The sequence below is a fragment of the Crocuta crocuta genome, unplaced genomic scaffold (assembly GCF_008692635.1).
Source record: "Crocuta crocuta isolate KB4526 unplaced genomic scaffold, BGI_CrCroc_1.0 scaffold290, whole genome shotgun sequence".
Classification (NCBI taxonomy): domain Eukaryota; kingdom Metazoa; phylum Chordata; class Mammalia; order Carnivora; family Hyaenidae; genus Crocuta; species Crocuta crocuta.
Window position 1 is genome coordinate 7,369,852 of NW_027527429.1, and position 18,837 is coordinate 7,388,688.

The 18,837-nt window shown below is 47.6% G+C and overlaps 1 protein-coding gene across 1 annotated transcript in view; it reads right to left on the reverse strand.

Moving 5' to 3' along the window:
* Nucleotides 1-18,837, reverse strand: part of DIS3L2 (DIS3 like 3'-5' exoribonuclease 2) — a 373,116-nt gene that overhangs the window by 117,209 nt on the left and 237,070 nt on the right. Inside the window, exon 10 of the mRNA XM_077757924.1 lies at nt 12,364-12,443. Coding sequence (XP_077614050.1) covers nt 12,364-12,443 — 80 coding nt within the window. The remainder of the gene's footprint in view (nt 1-12,363; nt 12,444-18,837) is intronic.

Sequence of the window (18,837 nt, forward strand, 5' to 3'; positions counted from 1 at the left end):
AGGGAATGGATGTCCCCAGCGATGCTGTTCACGGGAAGGGGCAAGCCCTCAGATGAGAAATGAATGCACAGTGAAAGAAGCAAGCCAAAGGCCTCTTTCCAGAACCTCTTAGGGGGAGACTTTCAAAGGGCAGAGGTTGAGGTGTGAGTGCCTGGATGATGCTCACAGTGCGGGGTCGGGTCGGGACCCAGGTGGGCCTGGATCTGGGAGCAGTGCAAAGCAAGCCACTTCCTGATGCTCTGTGTTACTCTCTGCCGGTCTTCCTTCAGCTGTCTTCTAGCCTTCAGGAAACTCCTATTGAAAAGTTAAAGTCTAGTTTCAGTTGTGCTTGAGGCACTAAGCAAAGGACTATGGGGACCATACTCGAACCAAATTGGTAACGAGTTCTGTCAGCTCTTCAAGTCAGTGAGCAGAGGGGAAGAGTGATTAGGAATAAGGAAGTGGATGTCCAAGGGGTGAATATCCATGTGATCCAGCTGTCTCCCCATCTGGGAATCCTTTCCCTAATGCTAACCTAGGAACTCTGAGTTTCTTTTATGGGAGAAGGCAGTTTCCTTTTTGCTGGTCTCTTGGTAGTAAAAGCTTTCAAGCAGTTCTTGGCTCCTGGTGGGTAGCCTGTAGGTCAGTGTGGCCATATTTCAGAGTTAGGGAGCTCCTAGATGATGTGAGGAAAGTAGTCAGGGTAGAAACCCTTGGCTGATATGTAAGGGAGCATTTTGTATTCTGTGCGGAAGGTAAGTAAACTCAGCCCTGAGGAGGTAGGTAACTAACTATTCCATCAAGCATTAATAGGAACACATCAGGTGTATTTAGATTTATGCCATTCATCTGGCCATGGATCTTACAAGGTATTGAAAATTTTCAAATGTATTGTATTTTTAAGTTAAAAGTGTTTCTGTATTTATTTCTCATTTAACTTCACTGTAACCCAAGAAATGATGTGTATAACTTTTAAAAACATGCTCAACTGCTTAACACAAAATCATTTTTCATGTTTTCTGTGTATTTGAGAGCAATGCATAATTTTCATTTATGGGTACAATATTCTAGATATGGTCATTAGAGCTAGCCTGTTAACTGTGCTATTCAAATTTTCTATAGTTTGAATGAATTTCTGGTCTGTTTTAACTATTATTTCCTGGGAAAGGTCTATTAAATTAACTCACTATGAAGATGAATTTATCAATTTCTTCTTGTATTCCTGTCAACTGTTATTTTATATATTTTGAAGCTATAATATTTAGTAATAAATATTTAGACATTTTCCCAATGAAGTGACTCTTCTAACATCATTTAGTGACTCTCTTTACATTTAGTAATGTTTTCTATCTGAAAATTTATTTACCAAATATTAATAAAAAAGCTACCTCTTTTTTTAATAACTTATTTATTATTTTTTTAATGTTTATTTTTGAGAGACAGAGACAGAGTGTGAGCAGGGGAGGGGCAGAGAGAGATGGAGACACAGAATCTGAAGCAGCTCCAGGCTCTGAGCTGTCAGCACAGAGCCCAACGCGGGGCTCAAACTCAAACTCACAAACCGAGAGACCATGACCTGAGGGGAAGCTGTACGCTCAATCGACTGAGCCACCCAGGCACCCACGAAAAGCATATGCTTATGATTCTGCCTGGTTTCTAGAAGTGCTGCCTACCTGGTACTGTGCTAAACTAACTGGCTTGGGATTTTATGGACCACGCAACAGTGTTACCTCAGGCCCTGAGCAAACTATCCAGGTCATAGGCATCAGAAGATACCATTAAGTTAGCTACTTTAGCACACATGCCCTTCTTTGGTTATCTGCTCTTGGCCAGCTTAGCCATTCATTTTTAAAAGATGCATTGTTTTAAAGAGTTTTAACCAAGAAGGGTTTTTCAGTCTACTTGTTCTACAATATGATGAAAAATGTGATATGCAGATATTGTATATACAAAGCGTATGTGCATTTTCCTGAAAAGAGAGTCTATTGCTATCATGAGATTCATAAAGGCACCTGTGACCCTAAAGAGATTAAAATCACTGTGATATGTTCTGTTTCAGCCTTACGCAAACTAAAATAGCAGATTTTATCTGATGTTTCACAGATCTCCAAGCAAGAGGGAATTCTGCAGATAAATTATTTCATTTCAAAATGTCACCTGACTTCTATGTTCTGGTATTACCTTAGTGTTATCTCCAAATACATGGAACTTCTGAACATTCCCAAGAGAGTGGAGTTAAAAACAAACTTATTTATTTCCCATTCCTAATGTCTCGACATACCATTAAGATTTAACTGATACCAACTTTCTATTTCTCCAAATTGATGGATGAACAGATTGCTACTGCAGATGACTTTTTAAAAAACTTTTTTAAACATTTATTTATTATTGAGAGACAGAGCATGAGCAGGGAAGGGGCAGAGAGAGGGGGAGACACAACTGGAAGCAGGCTCCAGGCTCTGAGCTGTCAGCAAAGAGCCTGACGTGGGGCTCAAACTCACAGACTGCGAGATCATGGCCCGAGCTGAAGTCGGATGCTTAACTGACTGAACCACCCAGGCGTCCCAAAAAGCCTTTTCTTAACTAGAAAGCCTGTTTGCCAATAAAATTAAAGAAAAAAAATTCTGGCTTTTGGATCACAAACTTTTTTTTCTGTTTGCTTGTTTGCTATCATGTTACGGTTCATTCAGGAAGTTAGTATGCCCTGAATGTGGAAGTAGCCAGGATACAGACAGGGGAGAGATAGAGAGAGATGACAAAGTAACACCATGAAACGAGTTGCCATGGAGCCTACAGGTATGAACTGAGGGAGCAGTGTGGGCCAGGCAGGAGACTCACACAACAGAAGACGGGGAAGTGGAGCCTCACAAATGCCAACTTACAGAGCTGGAGGAACAAATGTCACAAACAAACACAAGATGTAATTCAGTGATCTCACAGCACCACTGAGATGCGACAAGATAGACTGAAAGACCTGATTATGACGGTGGAAAGGTACACCTAATTCCAAAGAAACAGACTTGTTTTAAAGAGAGCACGTGGACGTGGCTTAAATGTCAGCATATAAGCCCATGGGCAACTCACAAACCTAAGGGAAGATGTATACTGAAAATACAAAGGGCAAGGTAACAAATAGAAAAAGAACATGGAAAGTATACAACAGGTTGCTTGCTTAGATTGACTAGACCGAATACAGGGAACCATGCATGGTACTCTGGATACAGAGGTATCCAAGGAATGCCCTGTCCTTAGGAAGCAAGCAAAAAGGGGAATTAAATCCAGAGATGCTGATGTTTATGGCTGCATGAAAGACATGAAGAAAATGTGCTAATAGGCTAGGAATAATTCACTCTACCGGGAAGAAAGAAAAGTTCTATCTCGCTGTCGAAGTCCAACACAGAAGTAGGCAGGGAGGCCAGGCATTCTGGGCAGAGGGCAAAGGGCAGGCTCAGAGGCAGTGGTGATGCAGAGCCCAGAGTGGCTGTCATTACTAGGGGCGTGTGCGTACATGCATGCTGTGCGTGGTGTGTGTGTGCGTGTGTGCATACATGCATGTTGGGAGGTGGGGAAGGTGGGAGAGGAGGTGCTGGCAACTGATCTTAAAGAACTTGGATAGCAAAGCTCTACCAAAAATAGTGAGGATCTTACCCATAGGTACAAAGAGATTTTCAAGCAGAAAAGTAATCTGATCTGGTTCTGTATGTACATAATAGAAAAGATAGCTCGGTGGAAGGTGGAAGGTAGACAGGGAGGAGGGAAGGAAAGTATTGAAAAGGCTATGACAACGGTGCGGAGAAGAAGGGGAATCAAGTGTGATTCCGGGATTCCTTCAAAAAAAGAAACTCTGGTTGACCACGTGGCAGATGATGTCCTTCTAAAAGGAAGGGACAGAGAAGAAACAGGTTCGCAGGGAAGCAAGGTCCTCACAGCCTTGTCCTGGTGCCTGTCATGCTCTCCCTCCCAGCAAACCCCCAAATTTGGACCTCTGCAACTTCCCCCTTCCCCTGGGGGCTGAGGATCACTGAAGAAAATCACCTGGACCCGGGAGTGTTCCAACTCCGCAATGCTCTGTGCGATGGGATCGCTGTCAGCTCCCTCCTGTACCCTTTTCTCTGTGCCCCCCCCCCCAGCCCTCCAAACCCCTTCCCTGCACCCCGGGCCCTCAGCAGGGCTCTACTTCCTCTCCCAGTTAAAAGGGACCTTATCAGGCAAGTGCCTTAGTCCTCTCGATCTCAAAGCAAGAAGTGTTCGCCATCCATGCTTGGCCTCACTTGGCACTTACACTCTGAATCACTCCCACCTTCTTCTCCAAGGCCTTGGAAAGTAACCAACTCCTCTCTTTCCTATATTTTCCATTTTTCCTTCTCCAAAGTCCCTTGTCTCCCAATACAGAAACACGTTAAAAATCAATTCCATCTTAAAAACAAAGAAAAAGCCTCCTTTGACCCTGCCCTCCCTGCCTCTGGTACCTTTTGCAGCCAAGCCTCCCCAAGAAAGCAGTCTCCACTCCTGTTTCCCACTCTGTCCTCCACCAGCCACAGCATGGCTTCCCCTCCTGGAAGCCACTGACAGTAGTTTCACCAACGTCATCAACAGTATCTCACTTGCCAAACCCAAAGGCGTTTAGGGTTCTCTTCTGTGTGGCTCTCCTGCATCCTTTGTGACTCTCCGCCATTTTGCCTGCTCTGCCTGTCTCCTCTCTCTTCCCTGTTTGCCTCCAGGCCCCACAGCCTCCTCCTGGCGGTTACTCTGTTGGGCCCCTCTCCCAGGGCTCAGGCCGGTCTTCCTCTCAGTCTGACTTCTCCTGGTTCACCTGTCCCAGGCTCGCGCACTGAAGGCTCCCAGATCCCGTCTCCAGCCCACTCCTGTTCCCTGTCCCCTGGGTATTCTACCTGGCTGCCTCCCAGGGACTGCAGACTCAACCTGTGCTGACTGGAACGTACCGCCTTTCCCCCCAAAACCAGCCCCCCTCAATATTTCCTATTGAAGGCCATTACCTTCCACCCAGTGCCCATGCCCACGCTAGAAGCTTAGATGACATTCTAGATTCTTCTCTTACTTCCAATATCAAAAGTTTATTAACTCATCCATTCATTCACTCAACAAACATCTGTATGTGTGCTGACCATATAACACGCAGTGCTCTGGGCACTGAGGGGTCAACAGTGGACAAAACGATGTCCTTGCTCTCATAAAGATTTCCCTCCAATTTGGGGGAATAGGCAAATCTATATGCTGGGCACCCCAATATGGCCTGCCTCATGTTTTTTTTTAATAAGGTTTTATTGGGACGCCAAAAAAAAAAGATTTCTGTCCAATGGTGCAGACCCACAGAAGCGCCTTAAAGAAAATCAAGAAGGCGGCGGTGTAGACAAGACTGGTGACAGGGGTGGTCAGGAAGGGCCTCCCTGAGATGACATTTGAGCAGAACCTAAGAGCAGGGAACGACCTGGAGAAACGGGATCCGGACAGAGGGAAGAGTAAGTGCAGAAATGCTGAGGCCAGAGCAGCCTGGCACGGTTGAGGGACAACACAGAGGCCATGTGGCTGGAGCGGAGCAAGGAAGAGAGGGACTGTGGGGAGAGAGGGTTACAGTCAGTGGTCAGTCAGGGTGAAGACCTGGGTTTTCATCCTTAGTGCGACGGGAACCTCGGAGGGAGTGAGGCAGGGGAATGATCCTATGGGATGGACGTTTCGTAAGGACTGCCTTGACTTCAACACACGGGAAGGAAAGGGCAGACCTGGGAGACCAGTGAAGAGCCTCCTGTGGCTGCCCGGACCCCAAGCCCTGCCCCGATCTCCCGTCCTGGCTGACGCCTCCCTCCAGTTCTGGCTGTGCAGCCCCAGCCGTGGTTGGGCCCTCGCTGCGTCTTACCTACACCATTTTAATGCCACTGCTCTAATCCAGCCTCCTCACCGCTGCCAGACGGATCTCTCTCTCGCAAGTTGGATCCTGACTCTCTCCTGCTTGAGACTCACCACTGCCCTCAGGACAAAACTCCTTCCCAGAGCCCGCACGCCCCTTTCCCCGAATACCTCACAGCTTCCTCCCCCCGTGTTTCGGCCACATCGACTTTTTGGTTCCTTTCAAGACCAAAGTCTTCGTGCCTCAGAGCCTCCACACACTCCGTTCCCTTAACCTGAAATGTTCTTTCTCCCCACTCTTTGTCCGGCTCACCCCTGTTTATTCTCAAGTCTAGGTTAAAATGTTACTGTCTGTCCCCCCACCCTGCCCCCATAAACTATGGGTCATTCCCGCATTTGCTTATTCAATATTACTTGATATTAACCTAAAGAGGACAGGAAGCTGGTCAAGTAAAACATCTAGCACAGAGCGTGGAGCGTGGTCCTTGGTCTTGTTTCTTGAATGAACAGAGGCTACTGCTCTCCACGTCAGAATGCTGTCTTCTCCGCAAAATCGAAACTTTCCGGCAGGGCCCGCAAAGGAATTCATGGTCTCCTCCTTGCTTTATCCGCGATTACCACCCCACCTGAACCTCTCGCTCCCAGCATTCCAAGCTCTGTGTGGCTCCACCTGTCACCTGGGGCTTTGCATACACTCTTCCCTCTGCCTGGAAGGCCCTTCCCCTCAAGTGCCCGCAAACACCCGCACAGATTCACCGAGTGCCTACTCTGAGCCCGGCGTCTGTGACAGTGAATGGCGGGCAGGCAGGCAGAGCCAAGATTAGCAAGTCAACAGTGGGTGACGGAGTGGTGGGGAAAGAGATCCAGTAGGAAAGGAGAGGGGGTAGGGGCGGGGTGAATGAGAGGCAGAAAGGCAAGCAGGGCCTTACTGAGAAAGCGACCAGTCAAATATCGAGTCAGCCACACAGCTCTCCTGGGGAGCAGGGCTGCGGGCCGAAGGGACCACAAACGCAAGGACAAGGAGCATGGGGTAATGGAATGGTCTGGAAGCTCTGCAGACACTCGGGAGGAGACAGGCAGAGAAAGAAGGGCTAAAAAAGTACCCAGACAAAAGCAGTCCAAAAACGAGAACCAAGGCAAGCAGGGCCCTCTGAGTCCAGGGAAGAGAGGGTTTCAAGAAGGAAGAGCAAAGAGCTGCCCAGATGTTGGGTGACCTGAGGTCAGGGACAACCTGTTTCGTTGAACTTCCTGAAGCCCTGGTGCAAAGGGAACAAGGGACAAATGGGAACTGGGGAAGTACCAGCAGCCGGCTCAGACGACTCTTTCAAGATGTCCTGATGGACACGAGCAGGCGAAAGTTCTGGAAGTGGAACAGAGCTGAGGAAAGGTTTTGTAGGATGAAGGAGACTGAAGTTTGCGCACAGAGAGGAGGAAGCCAGACCACAGAGAAATGTAAAGGGCTGAGGGGAGTGACTGGCGAGATGTGCTGAGATGTGCCCAGAGGGGAGAACGGAGCCTGGGGGTGGGGGAGTCTGGCCAGGTTGCTGGGATTCGCCTGGACGCTCACGCACGAGCTCCAGGACTTCCGTGCTCTCTGTTCCTTCCCAGAGACGTCCTGTCAGCAGTTCGCTGTCTAAAACGACTACCACCCATTCTACTGGTCAGGTTCTCTGGCCTAAGCCTGGAATACAGGGGTAGGGTCTCTCCAGCTCCTGCTTCCGCACTGCCTCCGAAGGCATTCGTCCTAACAAGAAACTCTCCAGCAGGTGACAAATATAACCACACAGGGAAGGTACAGAGTTTAGGAATTCGATGAAATTCTCACAGGCTTTGCTTCTAGTCTCTCGTTCCTATTCCCTTACTGAGACACAGCTCTCTAGTCCTTCCTCCTCAGAGAAGGGAAAACCATGCAACCAGGAAGGCAATGGAGGCAAACCAAGCCAGAATACTGGCGCCCCCTACAGCAAAGTCGGTAACCTGCATTCCCGAGCTCCCTCAGGGGGGAGGACGTCTGTGCATCTGAGCATTTTCTTACACCTGGGCAGTAGGTAAGATCCTGCTTTGAATCAGGTGGCTGTGCTGTGTGGGGACGGGAAAGGTGAGCGGGTGGCTGAATAGAGGGTGTGCTCCTTAAGCGGGAATTTCATGGTTCAGAGACGAAAGCAGAAAGGGGAGAGACAGGCGCGAGGGACAGGACTGTGGGTACCCAGCCCAGGCATTCCCTCCAGCCCTCTGCTAAGTTGTGGTCAGGTGCCAACTCCCCAGAAAACCTCAAGGAGGAATGGGTTGGTTTGTTTGTGTATTCCTATTCATTCATCCACTCACTCGCTTCCCCCAGGGGTTTCTGGTATACTGAGAGCTGTGCAACTATCACCCATCTAACTTCAGAACATTTTTATCACCCCAAAAAGAACCCCCAAACCCATTAGCGGTCATTCCCCAGTCCCCCACTCCCTAGCCCAAATCCTTCATTTCTAAGGCCTGCCTAGGATAATCCTGCCACGTCCAAAGGCAGAGCGCTCATTAGAGGATAAAACACGGGGAAAACCAGCTGTGAGAGGGGCAGTGAACATCAACTCCCTGCAGGGTCTGGTGGGAGCCCGAGTCGGCTAAGCTGAGTAAAGGTCCTGCCTAACAATTTCCTCTTGAGACTAAAGTGAAGCAAGAAGGCTTGTGTAACTGAAGAGAACAGGCGGCTGTTACTCTGGACTTGGGTCAGCCCAGTAAGGAGAACTGGCTGGGATCTGATGGCCATGGAGAAGTCTGGATACAGGCTGCCACATACCTCAGACCTCATCAAGGCAGAAGGGCCTCCATGACCTGGGAAACGGGCTCAAACTTTACACACGACAGCACGTGGGGAGAATATGTATACGTGTGTACCCTACGCCCTCTGAAAACGATGCTTAGCTGAGAAGCTGTGCCGCAGACAGACATGACAGCTGCTGCTAGTGCCTCGGGCGTGGTCACGTGACAGGCAAGACTTGTTCTGTGGACTCCAACAGGTACAGATGGGATCAAAGGAAAGAAAACTGCAGGAAGACAGTAATATTTCTAGACCATTACCAGGAAGGATTTCCTAACAGTCAGGCAATCTTAAGGCCAAATGGGCCTCCTGAAAGGTAGAGTTAAAACGCGATCTGGATATTCAATAAGTGGATGCTGTGGAGGTAATGTGAAAACCAGAGGGTGATGTGACAACTGTGGCATTCCCGCACTTGAGTGGTGAGGTCAACTGTGAGGTGCGTTGCAAGTGATCTGTTACAGTAATAAAACGAGGGAGGGTGTGATTTACTGTCTTCAGATTCTGGGTTATCGATATCACGCCACTCTTACTCACTTGCGTTAATCGGTATTTTCTTGAGCAGAAGTGAATGGCTCCGCGTTAAAGTTAGTGGGCTGGGTGATGCCCGTGGGAATGTTCCACTCAAATGTATTTATAGGCTCCAGGAGGCGGGGCATTTGCAGGCTAGATGACTGGAGAATCCTTTCCAGAGCAGAGATTCCTTGAGGGTAGGGGGCTCCTCCTCATCAGCCTGCCAGCACAACCCCAACACACCAGAGAGCGGGGGTCACTGCCTTTCTGCAGAATTTAACCGCAGGCTGAAGGGTCTAAGTCTCACACCTATTGGAGATACTGGCAACAAGTCCCAAGGGGACATCTGGACTTGACAGAACGGGACAGTGAGGACTAAAGTGAGTTACGTCCGTCGGTATGTTTCACTGGCACAGAACAGTCATTCAGAGATTTCAATAGGACCAAAGGAAAGTCTGACCTCTATACTTTCTTTAAAGAAAAATGGTTATAGATGATGTAAATATGGCCAGAAAACATTATTTGCTTCTTGAAACATTAAACATTTTTTCCTCTAAGCAAAAACTGACATGAACTGGTAACTAACGGAACCTGAACTTAGCCAACCTCACCCCAATCCAAACTGGAATTGACTTTCACTTTTCATCTCCCAGGATAAATAGCTTTGGCAGAAACCGCTGTCACCAAGGCCAACTGTAGAAGTGCCACCATAAAAACGCTTGACTGACCAACCCTGGCCTTTTCAGAGTCCCTTTTCTGCTGCTCTGCCAAATGACCAGATGTTAATTACTCCTCTGGAATGTGAGAATAACTAAGCAGATGGAAGGTATCTGATCACCTGGTGCAGTGCGCTACTGGGCAGCCTGTGATTTCTGGCACCTCATAATTTTTTTTTATTACAAAATTTTTTCATTATAAAGCTATTATTACCACATTATAAAAATTTGGAAACCAGAGAAAAGACCAAAAAAACACTTAGGATCCCATTATCCTAAAAAAGTTGCTGTTTGCACTTTGGTGCATTGCCTGCTTTTCTTCAGGGCTCGCTGTGTATGTAGTTATATGGACTGCATGCATTCAGCTTATTTGTACCCGGCCTCTCTGAAAAAGATGTGCTTAGATAAATGGGTCTCACCAGACAGGCAACTCATGTGGACACAACCTCTCCCCAGCCAGCTTGTCCGCATGCCATCCTGGTTTCTAACTAGTAAATTCCATCTCCCCATCATCCATGTTGAAACTTTGGCTCCATCTCGGACTCCTCTCCCTCAACTCCAGTGTCCATTTCCATTGATTTTTCTGTCATTACCTCTTCCTCACATCTGCCCTCCCCACCCTCCTTCATACTGCCACCAACTCCAGTCCAATTTATTATCTGTTTCCCTAAGTGATTATGATGCTTCTCTGCCTCTACTTCCTCTCCTCCTCCTTCATCTTGTACCGGTGAATTATTTTCCTTATTTTGACTGCTCTCCTTGACCACAAGATTGAAAACAATTGGTTTTCAGTTGTCTTACAAAGAACATTCTTTGGTTGGAAATGTATAAATGTGTACAATTTGTCCCCAATCTGCTTTTGCTGCCCTACCTTCTCCCACTTCCCCATGGAAAATCTGTGCTGGTCATCAGCTCCCCTAGACAGGAGGCGTAGTCAGTAGTGTGTGGAGTGAGTGGGGCAGGACACGTGACGCTCCCTGGTGTCCCTCTAAGGAGAATACTAGCCAGGCCAGCCGAGATGCAGTATCAGGTACTGGACCTACCCTTCGGCCATTAACAACCATAAAAGTGGACACAATAGAGGAAACAACTGTTTTCAAGCATTAGGCTACAGAGCAGGGCTGTGAACCTGGGGAGAAGGGAAATACAGGAAGTGAGGTCCACTGTCACCCGGCTTCCTGCTTCCTGGGGACACTTTTCACCCTGGAGTTCAGGGGAGTGGAGCTCACAGAGAGCAATATGTTCAAGCCTTTGCACTCAGCAAATACTGCTCAGAAGATGAGAAATCGACTCAGTACGTGTTTTTTAAAGTAGGCTGCTTACATTCTGGATTTTAAAAATATGTAATTGCTCCAAAATTTCTATGGCAACTTTTCTCTTTTTTGTTCTATCTTCCTTTCAATTTTCTTCAGTTGAAAATACTGAGCAATCTTGCCTCCGGTTAGTTTCAAGGAGGACTCCCACTAAAAGAAGATAAAAGCATTTTTAGGTAATGATGTTTTCTGTCTCTCTGCCTTCTCTCTGCTAATCTCCACAGCCTACACTAGTAGAGAAGTGGTCACACACTGGACCTATGGAGTTTGGCATTAATGAACTATATGAACACCTCTGCAATGTTTTAAAAGACTACGCCGCTCAGCCATCAACACTCTGGAGCCTGAAGGAAGTTTCAACAGACTGAAACCACAAGCGTGGATACCCATCATCGGCAAGCCATCGAAGCCCATGATGGAGCCAAAGCCAGATCCAAGAATGACTAAAGCCAAAGCAGCACCTAAACATCATCCTAGAGGGGGCCCAGAAGTAACTAAAGACTATATGCAGCACATGGTCGGGGAGGGGACACTGGAGCAGGCCTGAGAGGGTTTGTCCGTCTCACACTCCACACACTTTCCCTTCCGCCCTACTGTAGTTGTCCAAGACCACTAGCCTCAAATCCTACTCTTCCTGCTTAGCTCCCAGCCACCTTTCACAATCTGCTGGGAAGATGAACACCTGCAGGTATGGCACAGGCTTCACCAGGGCAGGTCTTGAGGGCACTGTCAGGGAAGGCGCTCCCGCTACCTGCTGCTGAGGACGCCTTTGGAGAACACTCCCAAGTCATCCCAATCTGTTGGTAAATTCAGGTAAAGAACCCAATGCTTCTCCTAAGAAGAGTTTAAGGCTTTCTTCTCTAACACCCTACACCTGAACTGGACCCTCCCGGAGGGCCAAGGCCTGGGAGAAATTCCTCTGCCCTCACCGCTGCCTCCACGGAGGCCCAGAAGGATCCCAGCCAGAGGACCTTTCTTGTGTTCACCCTTGTCAAAGTCACCACAGGAACACAATCTTTAGGTCTCATGCTGGGCAAGCCTCAGGGGCAAGTTCAGGAACAAACAAACCCAACCTTGCACATTATACTGCCTGGGAAGTACGAGGTGGCCAGAATGGCCACAAAGACATGCAGACTGCCTGCTACCCAGAAAGGTCTAGAAATTTCCATCCTACCATCAGCAAGTGGCTTGCAGGAGAGGGCATCATCGAGGTCACGGGCAGTTGATGGGTCAATGGTGAAGATACAGTCTTTCCTAGGAAAGATTGAAGATGTAATTAGCAATGCGACAGATACCAAAGCCTTTACCCTCCTGTCCTAGAGTTTTAAAGAACAGTTACTTTGCAAATGTGCAAATGGTAGGCAAAGGGACTTTGCAGTAACTTCTGTCGTGGCTCTCTGAGAAGAGAGAGACAAGCGGGGGAAGCTACCAAGACTCCATCTTGTCTCCAAGGGTCTTCTTCTTTCACTCTGTCAACTGGTACCCTGGGCCTGAGCAAGAAAGGTGTGAGCAGGTAGAGTGAGGTGGCTTGCTGGATGAGGCTTTCCAGAAAGAGTTTTCCAACACAAGGAGCCAGTCCCTTTGGTAAATTACTCTCCAGTGGTAGTCCCTATTTTTGCCTCCCTCTTCCTCAGTGGCTAGTGGGAACCTGTCTTTGGGAGGATGACTTACTGTTCCTTCTTCTATCTCACCAAAGTAGGATTTGCCAAACTACAAATCACCTGACTTGTTGTGACAAAGGGGATAGGATCTAAGAATAAGTTTTACAAAAAAAAATCTTTGGCCCATACAGGTAGCCGTAATGCAACTATACTTGGAAAGGGCCCTAATCAGTTGGTTTCCATGGAATAATCGGACTTCGCCCAAGCTCACAGAATCAAGGATGCCCTCTGTCCACTTATCTTCACACGGCACCCCTATGCAGATCTCACTCTTAATTCTCTGAAGAGCTGAGACCTTCTCATTTTGCTTCAGAGTTTCCCAAATAACATGCCTTACCCAGCTCTCCAGTCGGAGCGTGTCAGTACCTATGGCTGGAGCAGTCTGTCCTCCAACCTCCTGCCCTCCCCACACAGGCTCTCTAGCTGGCGCCCGCTGCTGCCTCTGGACTCTTCCCACGCTCTCCCCTCGTGTCCTCCCGTACTAGCTGGGCCACTGCTGCCATGTCCCCGCTTCCTCTGGATGCACCAGCTCTGAGGACGGGGAGCATCCTCGTACTCGCTACCATCAGAAGGGCCTGGTTGGCAGAGACTTCTTTCCTTGGGTCACTCCTCTGCTCACAATGTCCTCAAAGCCCTGAGAGGCTGCAAAGCTGGCTCTGGCCACCGGCCTGCAAAGTTCTCAGGGCCTTCCTTCCTCTGTCCCCTTCTTGCTCTTTTCCCTCACTCCGAATCACCCTCACAGCCCGCTGTGATCCCTCGCCCGGCAGCAGCGTGATGCTAGGACGCTACTGATTCTCACATGCACCTGCAATTCAGCAACACGTTTTTAGGGAAACAAAATCCCCCCACCGTATTAATGTTGATTTTAATGTATTTCAGGATATGAGAAATGTCAAAATGTTTTTAAAAAAGAGAGAAGAGAGAGAGAGACTCTAAAAATAATATATAGATAACCAAGCTGTGGCACAGCTCTACAAGGGAATAAAGACTACCTAGCAATAAAAAGGAACAAATAACTCATATGCCTAATAACTTGGTGAATCTCAAAGTTACTATACTAAGTTAAAAATGCCATTCTCATGCATTTATATAAGTAATTCCATTTCTAGGATACTGTCACAAAGACAAAATTATATGACAGCAGATCAGTGGTTTCCAGGGGCTGCGAGTGCTTGTTCCGGGGGAAGAGAGCTTTCTGGAATCTTGACTGTCATGGTGGTGACACGAATCCATACGGGTCTTAAAACTCAGGGGTGCCTGGGTGGCTTAGTCGGTTAAGCGTCCGACTTTCGCTTAGGTCATGATCTCACGGTTCATGGGTTCGAGCCCCGCATCGGGCTCTGTGCTGACTGCCAGCTCAGAGCCTGGAGCCTGTTTCAGTCTGTGACTCCCTCTCTCTCTGCCCCCCCCTCCTCACGCTCTCTCTCTCTCCTAGAAATAAATAAAAACATTAAAAAAAAAAACTCATATAACTGCACAACTAATAAAGGTCAGCTTTACTGTTACTAATTTAAAAATTAAAAACTTTAAATATGATTTTTGAATCAAGGAAAGAATATGCGTTATTAATAAAGTTGATGAGCAGGTGCCAGAATTACTCATTTTTTCAAAATTTTCACTGCAACTAAGTATGATTTTTATAAATGGAAAAAATTAGCACTGTAGTCTCCCCCAGTCAGAAAATACACACATAATATTGCTTATAGGGGTGCCTGGGTGGCTCAACTGGTTAAGTGTCCGACTTTGGCTCAGTTTATGATCTCACAGTCCCTGGGTTTGAGCCCCGCATCAGACTCTGTGCTGACAGCTCAGAGCCTGGAGCCTGCTTCAGATTCTGTGTCTCCCTCTCTCTCTGCCCCTCCCCCGCTCGCTCTCTGTCTCTGTCTCTCAAAATAAAATAAAGGCATTAAAAAAATATTGCTTATAAAGATGTTTAGCAATCCTGTAGACCTGTATTGCAAAATATAGCCAATAACTTAAAAATTATGCATCAGGTAAAACTATGAACTCACTGGTAACTAAGAGTAGAGGGTGGGCAGGGGTAGGTGCCACTCAGGTAGAAGGAACTAGAGCACTTAGAGCACAGACCCAGGAAGAGTGGCGTATCAGGACATCTACTCTTCTCACTGAACAGTTCAAGAAGAGGTGCACGCAGTGTGGGGAATATAAATGTGGAGGCCTCGGGATACAGAGGAATAAATTCTGTTCTATCACATAAAAGATGTACTTATGGCACAGTGCCAGATAAAGAGAAACACAGCTCTCCTCTGGAAAGGAAGCTCCCTAAAGGCCATGTTCCAGGGCTACAAACAGGCTGCAACTCACAACCATTTGTCGAATGAATGAATGCACACTTGCTAACAGGAAGAGACAGGGGGGTGAAATTAATCCTAGTATCAAAGTGATGGGCTCTAAATTGGCAAGGATCTTGAACTTGAATCACAAGGTAAAGAAGAAACTGTTTGTTGTTCCTTTTGTATCCCCCATAAAAGCTAGCAAAATGCTTTATACATAGACTGAGTACTCAATAAATACTTGCTGAACTGAAAGTAAAATGTCAGACTTGGAGGTGGGAATGTTTTGATCCTTCTTCCTTAATGACATCATAAGAAGCTGAAAGAATGTCCCTCTAGTCAAAAATCAAAAAGAACACTGTTAGCTTGGGGCCACAGTTTACTGGTTTACTTAGATTGTTGAAAAGGAAGTAATGTTTTCTTAAAATTAAGCGTCTCAGAGTGTTTGACTTTTATTTCAATGAATGAATGAGTAATGGTCACTAAAACATTTCAGTGTCAAAATGATGTAGGCATATGTGACAGAGTAAAACTTTGGGGCTTCAACTGCAATTTGTAAATGTCTTGTTTAAGAGGACCCACTAACTGTTTCTGAGGAAAATTTTAGATTAGCCTGTAAATACTCAAGCCAACTCTCTACTACTTTTCTTTTCTTTTTTTTTTAAATCTGCTCCTAAACCAGAAACATAAAAGTCTAAATTAAAACAACTCTGAAGAACGGTGGTCAGGGTGGTCAGGACGGCTTGCTGCAGACACACCACTCAAACATCATCCTAGATCAAAGGAGAACAAACCACAGCCACAGACCAAAAAGGGCTTGCCACCTGTGTTTGAATGATCTGTGAGACAAGAATGGTTTGTACCTTTTTAAATGGTTTGGGGAGAAAAAAACCCAGAAGAATATTACCTCATGACATGGGAAATTACATGAAATTCAAATTTCAGTATCCATAAATGAAGCTTCACGGGAACATAGCCACACTTTCTGGACACAATGGCAGAGCTGAATAGTTAGGACAGAGACTGTATGCTCAACGTATTTACCTGGCCCTTGACAGAAAGTTTGCTGACCTTTGTTTTGGATCAATGTGCCCCAGTGTGCCAACTAAGTGTTTGTTTGTTTGTTTGTTTTTAAAGGTTTTTTTCCTTAACATTTATTTATTATTAAGAAACAGAGAGAGACAGAGCATGAGCAGGGGAGGGGCAGAGAGAAAGGGAGACACAGAATTTGAAGCAGGCTCTAGGCTCTGAGCTGTCAGCACAGAGCACGATGCGGGGCTCAAACCCACAAACCGTGAGATCATGACCTGAGCCGAAGTCGGATGCTTAACTGACTGAGCCACCCAGGCGCCCCAGTTTTTGTTTGTTTGTTTAAAGGCCTGATGATTAAATCCGTTTGGGGAATGCTGGGCCAATTTCTTAACTGCAGGACTTCTTACAGCCTTCAATATGCTGCTGTCACACAGTTCTTATCACATTTATGTGATCTGGGCTTTTTTTCTTTTTTCTTTTTTTTTTTTGTGGGAGAACATCTCCCAGAAGTGACAGGTGCCCCAGGAGACTGCTCTTTGAGAAGTGATGAACTGGATGCTGCACAGGCTTCCAGCAGAGTCCTTGTCCCAGATGGAGCCTTGTCAACAAACCTACCCCAAGGGCCACGGCAACAAGTCAACACGATGGCTATGCTATTCACTGCAGGGAAGCTGATGAGGGCCTTGTCCATCTGAATACTCGGCCCCTTTTCTGAGTGCTTCTGGGGGAAGTTTATACGGGGCAAGGACCCATTCCTCCCCTCCCGAACTAAGGCTCTGTTTGTATCTTACAGACACGTGAATTTTATCCTTTTAAGTTTCCCTTTTTGCTTGGGCTGCTAGGAAACCCAGAAAACTATGGTGACCTGCCTCAGAAGGATCTTATTTGTAGTCTGAACTTTGTGAACTAAGCTTTATCCTGGCTGTGACTACTTATCCCACTTCTATATTCTTTTTGCCTTGTATCCGAATTTTAAAAAATTTGACTACATTACATGCATACCTGTCAGCTACCTTAGACAACTTCTTTTTAAAAAGCAGGGTCTAAGTACACACAGATGAGAGGTTACAACACTTCAGAATCACCTTGAAGGGGATGCTGGAAGAAAAGACCCTCAATACGGGCTACTAAGAGAAGGAGCTTCTAGACAGAGCAAAGCCTGGCGAGCTCCCCACAAGTCTTTGTACCGTAGCCGGGGGCTCCACACTTGCTCCCTCACTATGGAAAGTTGGGAGAAGCAAGGGAACAGCGAGTGACCCTGACACACCCCAGTCCTCAGCGCTGCGAGCCAGAGATTTAATCTGTTGTCGTCGCCACGCTGACAAATCGGCCGTGATGCGGTGCCCGAGGGCTCCACCTGGTCGCGGGCCACAGGGCCACGGAGGCTGGGAGCTGCGGCCTCAGCCCCGCCGGGGTGCGCACCGTGCAGCTGCCACACTCTGTTAACATGCTTGGGATTTTACTGGCTCCTTTTCTGGAAGGCTTTGGTCTCACAACCTGCAGGGAGCAGCCTGGCCTGCCAGCTTTTCGAACCTGTGGGACCAAATATTTAAAGAGTTCCGCAACAATGGTTAGAAAGAAGCTAATCCTGACCCACAGGCAACACAGTGCCAGGTGGGGGAGGGAAAGAATGAGACTCCAGTTCATGAGGCTGCAGAATTCCAATTCAGAGCAACGTTATGTAACCAGAATTTCTGAAGGCACGTGACTGAGGGGCTTAGTAGAACTTTTTAAAGTGACAGAAAACTTCTAAGACTGTCCTCCTCAAAGTCACTGGTCCAGGAAAAGAACACATGAAAAGTAACTAAAAGGCTTCTCTAATCCCTTAGGACCTTGCCCAGAATCCCAGGAAATAACAGAACCATGGGAAGAATTTGTGTTCCTCTGTCACTCACACGCTCCTCCCTCGCCCCTGCCTTCCCCGGCAAGGAACCAGCACCTCTGCCTCCCTGGCACTGGAGGCAGCTGCCTAGTCTCCACAGCAACATTCTGTCCCCATGCTGTCACCGCTCACCTCGCCGGACTTGGGCCACGGCCCCTACCACGTCACAGAAACTGCTCTCCCGAAGGTCATGGGTGTTGCCAGATTAATCACCTCTAAGCATGCGTCTGGTCAAGAACCTTTATCAACTCCTTCCTGAGTCAAACGGAAATTCAGCTTAGAATGCACAGCCTTTTGTGATCAGGCTGCAACCTGTATTCTTCCAGTTAGTTTGCACAGTCCCGACACGGGCCTTACGTGCCAGACTTTCCTCTATACCCTCTGCTCTCTGAAACACGGTGCTGCCCTGAACTTGGGACACTCACCCGCCAGGCTCCAGTGCCTAAGGCCTCCCTAGCTTTAAAAGGACCGGCTCCGGAGCCATCTAATTTCCAGCGAACCTCTGTGGCTCCACAGAGCGAAGAGGGCTTCTCCTCTGCTGTCCTGCCCACGCCGGCCCCCCTGCCCCTCCCCCACGGCACTGGCCGGGGTCCCCAGCATGCTGGTGGGTACCGAGGGACAGGTCTTCTCGCGGTGACAAGGCTGGGAGCTCCCCGAGGCCTGGCTCCGGACCGGGTCTCTATCTCCTCGAGCACAGCGAAGGCACACACACACGTAATGAATAGCTGATGGACAAGTGACTGAGAAAGTGGCCAGAGGGCTCTTCTTTAGCGCTTTTC